The sequence below is a fragment of the Leptonychotes weddellii genome, chromosome 6 (genome assembly GCF_054177405.1).
Source record: "Leptonychotes weddellii isolate Sample4059 chromosome 6, ASM5417740v2, whole genome shotgun sequence".
NCBI lineage: Eukaryota > Metazoa > Chordata > Mammalia > Carnivora > Phocidae > Leptonychotes > Leptonychotes weddellii.
This window is the reverse complement of record NC_138374.1, coordinates 65560884-65573263: the sequence shown is the minus strand read 5'-3', so window position 1 is coordinate 65573263 and position 12380 is coordinate 65560884. Positions and strand designations below refer to the sequence as shown.

The 12380-nt window shown below is 35.0% G+C and overlaps 1 protein-coding gene across 1 annotated transcript in view; it reads left to right on the top strand.

The window, feature by feature from the left end:
* Window positions 1-12380, top strand: part of ARID4B (AT-rich interaction domain 4B) — an 82694-nt gene that overhangs the window by 25621 nt on the left and 44693 nt on the right. Inside the window, exons 6-13 of the mRNA XM_081823167.1 lie at window positions 744-823; window positions 2554-2630; window positions 3876-4030; window positions 6943-7015; window positions 8958-9052; window positions 9962-10059; window positions 11185-11428; window positions 11750-11925. Of these exons, the coding sequence (XP_081679293.1) occupies window positions 744-823; window positions 2554-2630; window positions 3876-4030; window positions 6943-7015; window positions 8958-9052; window positions 9962-10059; window positions 11185-11428; window positions 11750-11925 (998 nt within the window). The remainder of the gene's footprint in view (window positions 1-743; window positions 824-2553; window positions 2631-3875; window positions 4031-6942; window positions 7016-8957; window positions 9053-9961; window positions 10060-11184; window positions 11429-11749; window positions 11926-12380) is intronic.

Below are 12380 nucleotides of genomic sequence, written 5' to 3'. Positions count from 1 at the left end.
GGCTCAGTTGGTTAAGCGACTGCCTTCAGCTCAGGTCATGATCCCAGGGTCCTGGGATCGAGTCCCGCATCGGGCTCCCTGCTCTGCGGGGAGCCTGCTTCTCCCTCTCCCACTCCCCCTGCTTGTGTTCCCTCTCTCGCTGTGTCTCTCTCTGTCAAATAAATAAATAAAATCTTTAAAAAATAAAATAAAATAAAATGTTTACTTTTTAGAGTGGATAGTATTATGAAGAAATTTTGGTGCCTGTTATACATATTTAAATGTAAATAATAAGTAGAACCTCATCTGTATCTTTTTTAAGATCTAGACTGCTCTGATGGAGGTTCTGATACTGGCTCCCGTTTTGGTTCCCGCTGTTTTCCTAGCCGTGCTGCACACCCTCTGTTAAGGCTCGGGCTTTACCTCCGTTTTCCACCCCAGCCTCCACTTTCATCCCGGTGTTCTATTTCTGGCTAGAACTTGGTCCACAGTGTCAGTCTAGGCATGGCCATGCTTCTGCTTTCAACACAAGCCTGTGCCAAAAACCGTGTGGGGAATCCAGAGAGCTGGAAGGATAGAGGATGTAAAATTAAAATTACTTGTGTGTATTCCCACATGTGTGTAGCTGTTTACCCTATAAACTAAAATTAGTTTTTAAACTTTAAGCTGAAACTGTTTTTTGAAAGGATTTAAATAGTTGATATTTATGTAAATATCTGTAAATTTTGCTTTTAGTTCTAATGGTTTTACACTTTTTTTTAAAGGTGGTTTGTCCTGATTGTAGTGATGAAATTGCTGTGAAAAAAGACAATATTCTTGTTCGATCTTTCAAAGATGGCAAATTGTAAGTATGATTCACTAGGGATGAAAAGTATGCTGTTTTTCCATGTTAGGAAGATAAATGATAAATTAGTTTTTTCTAATGACTTATGCTTTTACTTTTCATCATACAGAATGTTTTAAACGAAGTATGATCTTTTTCATATTATCATTTAAGTGATCTTATAGTCTGCTTTCCTTGTTCATTTGGGTTTTTTTTTTTAAACTCCCAGAGTTTCTAGACTCTCAGTATTACCTAGTTTATCAGTATTTGCCTGTATAGTAGCTGGTGATTTGTTGAGGCAAATTTAGATCTATCTACTATAATACTTGATTGCTATATTTATTGATGTGTTTATTATTCTGGAATGTTTAGTTGGGCTCTAATATTTTTAGTTCTGTCCACTGGTTATACTGATACCTGTTGTATAACATTTGACTTCTGCAGTTCTAAGGGTTAAAATGGATTACTATAAATGTATGTTAAGTGTTCAAGTGATTTTTCCTATAGAACTTTTTTGGAACTGAGTTACGGATTTTTGTGGGGTTTTTTTGTTTTGTTTTGTTTTTTAGAATTGTGCGACTAGAAAAGTCATATATTTTATACTTTGCCTTATTCCGTGTCTATACCTTAAAATGATCATGTTTGGGTTTTCCGGTTCTGAAAAGTGATTTTTAAAAACAATCTATGAAATCCACTTTAACAAAACTGAGATAATCAGAAATTTGAACACTGAAATTGAATACTGGTTGGATGATAGTAAGAAATTACTGTTAATTTTTAAACGTGTAGTAATGGTATTTGTTATGATTTTTAAAAAGACTTCTTTCAAACCTTCATAATGAAGTATATTATAAATCAAATTATATAGTATCTGGGATTTGCTGCAAAATAATCCACGAGGGAAGTATAGGGATATAAATGAAACAGTGACTATGAGTTCATGATTATTGTAGTTGGGTAATGGGTATGTGGTGGTTCATTGCGCTATTCTATTTCCTTTTGTATGTATTTGAAATTTTTAAAATAAAAAGTTAAAAAAATAGGCAGGTTGAAAAATGTATTTGGAATGGTTTTCAGGCTTTTGTAGATTGATTGATGTAAGCCAAATGCAGAAGAGCTGAATGATGTAGAACAATGATTTATTATTGTAAAATAGGAGGTATGTGTGATATATATGATAGAAACCCTCCCAGTTGCTTGCATCTGACCCCCTCCCTATGGTTGGAGAGTTCCATGAAGGATCTTAAATTATATATTAGAAGTTTGCTTGTGAGCCTAGAATCCAGTTTAAAAACAGTTATTAGAAGAACATTTATATTATAAACAAGTACATTTTCTTCCAGTCTTAAATTTAGTAATCTCTTGTGATTATCCCAAGATAATGGCAAATTCTTACTATTTGACTTCTTTTTTATTGGATTGATCCTGCTCTCCAAATATTTTCATTTATTATTATTTTGGATAGCAGGATCAATATTTTCCTTATTGCCTTTAGCCAGGGACTCTTTGATATTTGAGAATACCTCGTAAAACATCTCTCAAGGAGGGGTCGTTCTGTAGATGATTACATATTTTAATATCCTGCCTAGCATTTCATTTGGGAATTGCAACACTGTGCAGTCACTTTCATTGTAAATGTTAATGTTTCCATATTTTCAGTATCTTTCTGTGGTGTGTAATTGGACTCTTAATCTCTGTTTTGTTTTTGTGGCTTTTTTTTTTCTTTAAAATAAAAAAAAAAAATAATGTAGTACTTCAGTGCCAAGAAAGGATGTCCATGAAATTACTAGTGACACTGCACCAAAGCCTGATGCTATATTAAAACAAGGTAAGGATAATCTTGGAATAATTTATGGTTAATTTAAAAACTGCTGAAGTGTTTTTGAAGATCAAACTTTCTTTTGCTTTTTAAAAAAATACATATTTTTGAAGTTCTGTCTTTGAAGTTCCATTTGGTTCTGTGTGAATTATACTTTTGTAAATCTGTGTGTCTTTTGCTATTATGGGGCTGCTTTTTCTTTTTTAGCTTATAATCAGGGGCAGTAATCTAAGAGTGGGAAGGAACTAGATCATCAGCCAGTTACCATAGACTTGCTTTGCCTAGTAAATAGAATATTTAGTTCCTGAGGATGGTAGAAACAGGAATCAAAAGTAATTTTGGGGGCGCCTGGGTGGCTCAGTCGGCTAAGTGGCTGCCTTCGGCTCAGGTCATGATCCCAGGATCCTGGGATCGAGCCCCACATCGGGCTCCCCACTCAGCGGGAAGCCTGCTTCTCCTTCTCCCTCTGCCTGCCACTCTGCCTACTTGTGCTGTCTCTCTATCTGTCAAATAATAAGTAAAATCTTTTTTTAAAAAAAAAAAAAGTAATTTTGATTTGGCATTTCTCATAGTATAACAATAGTTATATTTTATTGAGGAATATGCCGTAATTGCCTTTCTTACTTGATTTTTGGCATTGTAGACAACTTTCTTATTGCCCAGGTTCATCAAATCTGATAATATGCTATGTAGACTAGTTAAAAATCACCAAGAATTTGTGGCTTAGAGTTCATGTCCATGTATTGTAAAACAAAAATAATTGTCTCACCAATTTGGTTTAAGCTAATTATTAATATAATTTTAATTCATGTTTTATTAGGAATGAAGATAACATATCTATAGTACATTTTCAGCTATTGTGTGTTCAATACAGTGGCTCTGTGCTTGATATATAATGCTGTTTAATAGTCATTTGTTGGACCAATGATCAGAAATTTACCTGTCTTAAAGTTGTTTATACTAGGCATGTTTAATTTTTGTTTAAAAGAAGAAAACTGCTCTTTTCGTTTGTATTTGTTTGAACCTAAGTCACCTTCTAATAGCAGTAGTTTGCCATCTATAAATTGGGTCCCTATGCTTAGGACTGCTGGGTTTTAAATGAGTCGCTACAAAACAGTGCCTGGCACACAGCAAACACTTGATAAATGTCTGTGCTTTTAGCACAGTGGTTAATTTTTTATCTTGTTTAATGTTATTAGACAAATCAGTTGTCTTAATTTCTCCAGTTCACATAGTTTTTGGTCCTCTCTGCAGCCTTCGATCAGGCCCTTGAGTTTCATAAAAGTAGAACTATTCCTGCTAACTGGAAGACTGAACTGAAGGAAGATAGTTCTAGCAGTGAGGCGGAGGAAGAAGAGGAGGAGGAAGATGATGAAAAGGAAAAGGAGGATAATAGCAGTGAAGAAGAGGTAAGGACAAACAGTTGATGTCTTTTAAAATTCAGAGTAACAGTTGGGTTTCCTCTGTGAGTTAGGATTTGGCACAAAGTCATCAATCACTTCAGTGTTTTTAGTATCAGAAATATTTCGTAATAAAAATGTGGTTGTGCTATCCATCATAACCAAGTAGTTTGCTTGCTTATTTAAAATAGAAATATGGTCTTGGGAAATTAAAAATATTAAGTATAGTTATTTCAGTAACCTCAGAAATGTTTCTTAATCTTGCCGTGCTTTTGGTTTATCAGATAATAAGGGAAATACCCACCTAATGTAGCAAAGTGCTGCTTTCAGCACTGCTTTCATCAGAGTGATGCTTTTCATCATTGTGTGGCCAGCCGTCACCTCCTACAGTGTTTTCATCTGCAAATTTTATTAAAATACCTAGAGAAGTATAAAATATATCTTCTATCTAGTATTATTAAAAGAATAATCAGCAAAAAAGGATTAATATCTCTTTGATTGACAGAATCTTAAATAATTATATCTAATACAAATGGGTGGATAGTTCTAATTAGATCATAAATAAAGCATCTATGAATTTATATGGATCAAGGAAATAAAGTTTTAGATTACTGTAAATGGTACTTTAGGTCTAGCAATGATAAGTACCAAAAAAAGATGTCCATGATATTACTAGTGACATTGCACCACTGTACTTGTTAATGATACTTCCTAGAAGTTATTGGTGAATGGTGCAGATAGTGAAGGCTGTATATTTGACCACCAAGCAAATTGGACTGAATGTTTTCAGGAAACTAGTAAGTTAATGTCAATATGTAGTATTTTAGGTAAGTTATTAAATTCTGCCATCTAACTGTAATGAACAACTATTGATGAAATAGGATTGTTTTAGAGTTTATGTTTTATGACATAGTGCTTTATGATGACAGCGTGTAGTGTAAAAGTTTCTCGGCTTCAGTCTTCCCCACTGCTTTCTGTTTAAAATGCCAAAATGAACAAGCAATCCTTTGCTTAAAACCTCCCCAATAGCTTCTTAATCACCCTAAAAGTCAAGTTTCACTTATAGAACCTCATTTACAGTCCAGCCCCACCTTCATATCCCTTCTCTTGGCATCCCTTGCCACTTTGAACTTGATGCTGTAGCCATATTAAATTACATACCTTGTTTCTACTCAACCTGTACACATACCAGTACCTCTACCTATAGTGCCCTTCCCTGTTCTCCCCCACTTAGCCTGGCAAACTCCTATTCAGTTTTCAGAACCTTACTAACATGTCACCTCTGTAAAGGGAAGCCATCTGTGAAGTATCACCTCCTTCACCCAAGGAAAGTCAATCACTCCATTTGCTAATCTAACCTGATATCGTTTCTTGTGCATGTTTTTGTTATTTAAAACCCCCACCCACACTTACTGTCTGTTTTCTCCCCTATAAGCTCCTCAAGGGTAAAGGACCCTGTGTTAACTTGATAGTGTCTGTCAGAAGGTATAACATGTAAATAAATGAGGGTCTATAAATATTAGTTACTAAAATTTTTGTTGCTTAGATTTGTGTTCTATAAAAGTTTTTGTAAAAGCAAATCTGGTTTCTAGTTTAAACATTTTCTTAAGTTAAATACAAACCTCACTGAAAGATTTTTGTGACAGGAATACATTTGGCAGTTTATGAAAGTCAAATATTGTATTGGGGCATTTAAGATAGTATCTTAGATTTCTATCTGATTACTTTACCAAAGCCTAGCTCTGTGGACCATGTTTAAATTGAGAAGTGCAGTGTTTTGTTTTTTTTTTAATAAACAAATTAATAATTGTCATTTATTCTTCTCTGCTCAACCAGCAGACGTAAAGGTTTATCAACATGGATTTTGTTTCTGGTTTTTAACTTGCCTTCCTTCGCTCTGCTAGCTTTTGAAATAAAGGGGTAAATGTCAAAACAGTGGCATTAGACAGAGGATTTTTAAAATTAAAATGATAGAGTTATTTAGACTATCAATTGAAAAGTATGCTCTTAAGTTTTACCATCAGAGATACATTTGTTTCAGCCAGAGTAACTGTAAGATGTGGATTTTGTATCACTTTCTCTGCAGTTACTCCTGATCATGTTCTCTAATGGAAGGCTCCATCGCTTATTTTTCTTTTATTTGATTCAGCACCTAGCATAGTGCCTACACTTACTGGTGCTCATTAAGTGGTTTGTTGAATGGATGATAGTCACTGAATTGATGAGTTCCTCCATCTCACCTACTACCCTGCTCCTTGCAGGTTGCTTCAGGACCAGCTCCCTACTGCCACAGCCCCTGGCCACAGCAGCAAGAACCTAGTCCCTCCCTTGTAATTGATAAATCGGGGAACTATTTTATTACTTGAAGATTTCCCTAAGTCTGAATCTTCAGGTATTGTAGATCAAGTTTGTTCCCCACTTTACTGATTTTCTAAGCTTGAAGTGCTATACAGTGGGGCTGTATATAATGAAGGATACTTGTAGTTAGAGCTAAGGGGACCCACACCTGTATAGTTCTGGAGGAGCAACAAGAGAGTCAGTTTTGGTGTTAAACCCTGACCCAATTTAATATAAGTGAGAGTAGGTCTTCTTGAGCCTGTGGCCCTGATTTAAAGAATAGATATCTGATATGATAAAAAGCTCATGAGCCATCTTGCTAAGTCTCATTTCTTGTATGAGAATTTACATTTGGAATTGTTACTGTTGAGATACCTTTTAGGACATATTCCTTTGGAAAGCATAAAATGTCTAGACTTGCCTGGTTTTGAACAGCTTAGTGTTAAGAAATAATTTTTACTTGGTAAAACAAGCCTTTGAAATATTTTAGTGAATATTAGTCTCTGCTGTTGGTAGGAAATCTTATATTATTAAAATGCTTCCTTGAGGAAAATAATACTCTCTTCTTCTGTGACCAAAATTAGGAAGAAATAGAACCATTTCCAGAAGAAAGGGAGAACTTTCTTCAGCAGTTATACAAATTTATGGAGGATAGAGGTGAGTTTTTTTTTATTCATGATTAGTATTATAATGTATCATACAGTTAATTAATACTTTAAGAATTCTGTTCATTAAGCTTCATGTCATGTAGTAATCATGGCCCTCTTCTTGATTGCCAGCGTCACCAGCACCTAGCATCATACCTGTCATATAGTAAATGGAATGAGGACTTTGACAGTATTCTGATGGATATTATGGCCGTGGACCCATATGGCCTGATTTCTGTCCTGGTCTGGCCACCCATCCATGGGTCCCCAAAGAATGCTTAATACTAGGGAGCAGTAGCAGAATGAGAAACATAGTACCATTTTATTTGTACCTACACAGGTGCTTTTATGTTAAAAGCCTCCCTCTCCAGAATCACTATTTGATATACCTAGGATGTATCTTTGTGTATGTGTGTGTGTGTCTGTGTTATGTGTACATGTGAGTGAGAGAGGGAGGGAGGGAGAGAGACCTCATACTCTAAGATGCCATAAGTCTTCTTGTGACCCAGCCACACAGAACTAAGCAGAGAATTAAACCATCCAAAGAGAGTTAGACGTAGAGAAAGGTGACAGAGTCTCAAGGTAAGCCTTGGCTTAGCTGTTTGAATCTGCCTAATGTTGTTAAAGAAATGCAAGGATTGAGGGAAAGGGATATGGGTGCTAACCTTTAATTTACGGTAGTGACCTAGTCCTCTAGTAACTATGGCCCTGTTACTCTGTTGCTTATCTGCTCTTCAAGGAGAGTATAGTGTCTCCTTTCCTGGGAAGATGCTAGAAAGGGAGTGGGGAGAGGCAGAAAGCTTTTTAGCTTGAGGAGAAGGACAAAATGAATGAATAATATTTGGAAGTACCACTGTACCCTTGGAATTAATTTTCTTGTGGGATGGGAATTAATATTTTTTAAATCCTCATTTGTATTGCTGATTAAGTAGAAGGTGGCTTGGTTTGTCTTTTGCTCTCATAAGTGATAGTGGCTACTGTAATGTAGGTATCTTTTTATTGTTTGATATGAAATGTCTTTGCTTTCTGCCTTATTTCTTTGTGTGAAAGGAGGCTTGGCCTAAGAAGGTAAGCAATTTCTTAGGCTTTTATATAAGATAAATAAAAAAGAAAATTTAAAAAGCTAATACTAGAAAGAGTGATAAAATATGACCGTGCCAGTCATAGGTTGTTTTGAAAGGGCCACAGTTGCATCTCCATCCCATTATTTCCTCTACCAGTTTCTGATGGTTTGGTAGTTTTAGTGTCCTTGCCTTGCATGGTCCACATTAGAAAGAAACAAAACCAGGGGTGCCTGGGTGGCTCAGTCGATTGAGTGTCTGACTCTTGGTTTTGGCTCAGGTCATGATCTCATGAGTCGTGAAATGCAGCCCCATGTTGGGCTCTGTGCTCAGCAGGGAGTGTGCTTGGGATTCTCTCTCTCCCTCTGCCCCTGATGACCCCCCCCTCCCCGCGCACTCTTTCAAATAAATAAATACCTTTAGAAAGAAACAAAACCATATAGTCTTACCCTGGAATCATTGTTTAGACTAGTCACCAGTTAATAACATACAAAGAAAGTATCATGAAAATCACTCTCATTGTGAAGCAGTTGCCCGTTAATTATCTTAGCCCTTTCTTCAGTTCTACTAAACCTTGTTTCCTTGATTTAAAAAAATTTTGTTCTGTTGGTATTTTATTTTGGTTTATCGGCTATTTACTCTTTTGCTCATTAGGGAAATGAAAATTGAGTGAAATCATATAAGGTTTTGAAAATCTGGTAGGAGAAATTTTTAAAAATGAAATGGGCTTAAGTAGACATCATGTTTTTGATTAACAAGGGATTTGTTTTCTCATATATATACACCTTGCACTATATATAGTCAGATATTCAGTGGTGATATCTGAATCTTTTGTAATTTTAAATAAAAAATGTAGCATGGTTATAATATATTTTGTATTTTCTTTAATAGGCACACCTATTAACAAACGGCCTGTACTTGGATATCGAAATTTGAATCTCTTTAAGTTATTCAGACTTGTACACAAGCTTGGAGGATTTGATAATGTAAGTATTACAGTTAGAAATGAAACATGTTTTTTCATACATGTTTTCTTATCTAAAAATTACCTAGAACTGTATACTAATAAAAACTTAAGAGTAGAAGGAAAAGAAAATGGAAAGCACAAGTTAGAAACAGGTAGCTTCCTTAGACCAAATTTAAATTCAATTAAGGATTTTTTCAAATGAACTTTCTGATTTACTGTTAAGTTTGTCAAACTTTCATAAACCACCTGTGTATGTCTGAGTCACAGCACAACCATATTGGTAGAAATTCCTTCTATGTTTCTTTTCCACTAGACTGTAAGGTCCTTGAGAGTTAATCTTCTTTATATCCTTTATCTCTTCCATTGTGTCTGACACACACACACACACACACACGTACATGCACATATGTATATGTAGAAACATGCAGAAAAATCATCGTTGAACTGAAGAAATTAACTTAAGGTCGCCATGATATATGGTGTCCATTCAATTAAGATTATTCTGGGGGGAAAAAGTATTCTGTAGATAAAATGTTTTACTAAGATCCTTAGAACTGCTTTGATTTATTAAGCTTACAGGTTTTATGGGAACTAATACATTACTTAAAGAATTTTATCTGTGTCTCTTCATTACAAATTTTGATTTAGAAACCTGAATATTTTCTTAGGTACTACTCTAGAGCTAATTTAAAAATCAAATGGCCTAATATTTCAACATTTGTAATTCTGAGATTTGTTAGAATACTAAAACTTACTTTAAAATATTGTTGTATACCAAATTTTTTATTTAGAATTTATTAAGCTAGTTATTTTTCATTCCTTTGAGACCAGAACCAACACATACAAACATATATATGCTGCATTAATCAAAATTTTATTATATTCCCACCTTTTACTTTGGGAGTTTTCATTTTACTTTGTCTGTTAGATTGAAAGTGGAGCTGTTTGGAAACAAGTCTACCAAGATCTTGGAATCCCCGTCTTAAATTCAGCTGCAGGATACAACGTTAAATGTGCTTATAAAAAGTAAGTCAGTGTACTTGATATACCTACATTCATTACTTTATCTAGAAAGCAGGTTAGAATTTACTGTATAACTGAGGCTAATTATTTCTTCTAAGAAGAAATCAGAAATTTTTACTAGACTAATCACTCTATAATAGCATTTTCTACAGTGTATTCTACGAATACTAGATCAAGGAGATATTCTCTGAAGAAAGTTTTTGTGGCCAAGTAAATTTGGAAAGTACTGTGTAGAAGTTAAAATGCCAAAGTGTTAAAAAGTCAAGGGTTGAATCCTGGTTCTGCCAGTTATTAGCTTTTGTGCCTCCAGGACCATTTCTTTATTCTCCTAAGCTTCAGTTTCCTCGTTTGTAAGATGGGATGTTAGTCCTTGCCTCGTTGGATTACTCTGATGATTAAATGAGATTTCATGTGAATGAAGAGGCCTAGTGCATGGCATGTAAGAAGTGCTCAACAGATTGATACTCTACTAATACCTTTAATAACTACTGTTGTTACATTACTCTATTTAACATTCTGACTATCTTTTCACTTTTAGTGTAGTTTTTTTTTAAAGATTTATTTATTTGAGGGGCGCCTGGGTGGCTCAGTCATCAAGCGTCTGCCTTCGGCTCGGGTCGTGGTCCCGGGGTCCTGGGACGGAGCCCCACATCGGGCTCCCTGCTCAGTGGGAAGCCTGCTTATTCCTCTCCCACTCCCCCCTGCTTGTGTTCCCTCTCTTGCTGTGTCTCTGTCAAATAAATAAATAAAATCTTTAAAAAAAAAAAAAAGATTTATTTGAGAGAGAGGGAGGGGGCTGGGCAGAGGGAGAGGAAGAGAGAGTCTTAGGAAGACTGCTGAGCATGGAGCCCAACACAGGGCTTGATCTCAGGACCCTGAGAACAAGACCTGTGCCAAAACCGAGTCGGATGCTCAACTGACGGCACTACCCAGGCGCCCCTAGTGTAGTTTTTTTAATGACTTTTTTTCTTTGAAAAATGTTTCTGTTTGGGTTAAAGAGATTGGGAAGAACTGAACTAGAATAAACGAGAGTATCTGAGAACTTAAAAGAACACATTTTAAAAACCATAACTCTACAGCAATATTTTGAAATGTTTTCCCAAATGTAATTTCTCTTCATGTTTCCAGATACTTATATGGTTTTGAGGAGTACTGTAGGTCGGCCAATATTGAATTTCAGATGGCATTGCCGGAGAAAGTTGTTAACAAGCCATGTAAAGAGTGTGAAAATGTAAAAGAAATAAAAGTTAAGGAAGAAATTGAACCAGAAATCAAAGAAATAAAGATTGAAGAGGAGGAGAACATAATACCAAAAGAAGAAAAACCTACTGATGATGATACTGAAAGAAAGGAAAATATTAAACCCTCTCTGGTAAATCAGATACTGTTAATAGTGTTATGCCTTCTTTGATATATTTTCTACCTAGTCTGTAAAGTTTTCATAGCTAATTTATCATAAAATGTTATACTTTATTTTTTGTGCTTTTTCTTCATTAAGTGCTATTTTTGTATTTAAAATTAGTTGTTAGCTATTTTTTCTTAGTGTTTTAGGAATGGCAGGAGTTTCTTAAAGTAACTACTACCTTTCTCAATATTAGTATTGGTTGGCACTTCCTTTTGCTAACAGTTAGATCATGAAATTAGGTTGACAGTGTATACTTTTGTTGGTTTAGTTCCTCTGATCTTTTTCTAGGGAAGTAAAAAGAATTTATTAGACTCTATACCTACACAGTCTGATCAGGAAAAAGAAGTTAACATGAAAAAAACAGAAGAAAATGAAAATCTGGAGGATAAAGATGAGGAGACAACTGGGGTAGATGAATCCCTCAGCATAAAGGTAGAAGCTGAAGAAGAAAAAGCAAAATCTGGGTAAGAAATTTGTTTTTGGTTAAGATGCATTTTGGCTGAATGAATTCTAGTAATTTGCTTTTTGTTTGTGTGTGCATGTTTGAATCTAAATTTGACAAAATACAGGATTATTGAGTGGTTTGCATTTATTATGTAAGTAACATTTGCCTCCTTCAGAGACCCCGCTAAATGCTACTTTGTAGCAAAAGGTCATATTTTTGATCCATTCTTCTTGCTCTCATCATGGAAATTTATGAAATTTTGAGCTAGAGAAAAAGTACTTCTTACCACATTAAGCTCTTCTGAATAACCAGATAATATAAATTTGGGAAGATGGCTTTCTGTAATGTTTTGTAGATGGAATGTTGGCTCTAGATTTTAAGAGTTGTACTAATTTCTTAAGCAAAAAATAAGAATGGAAAAGTGCTAATAATTAGTTTTCAAAAGGCCAAAATTGTTATATTGTGTTTAATGTG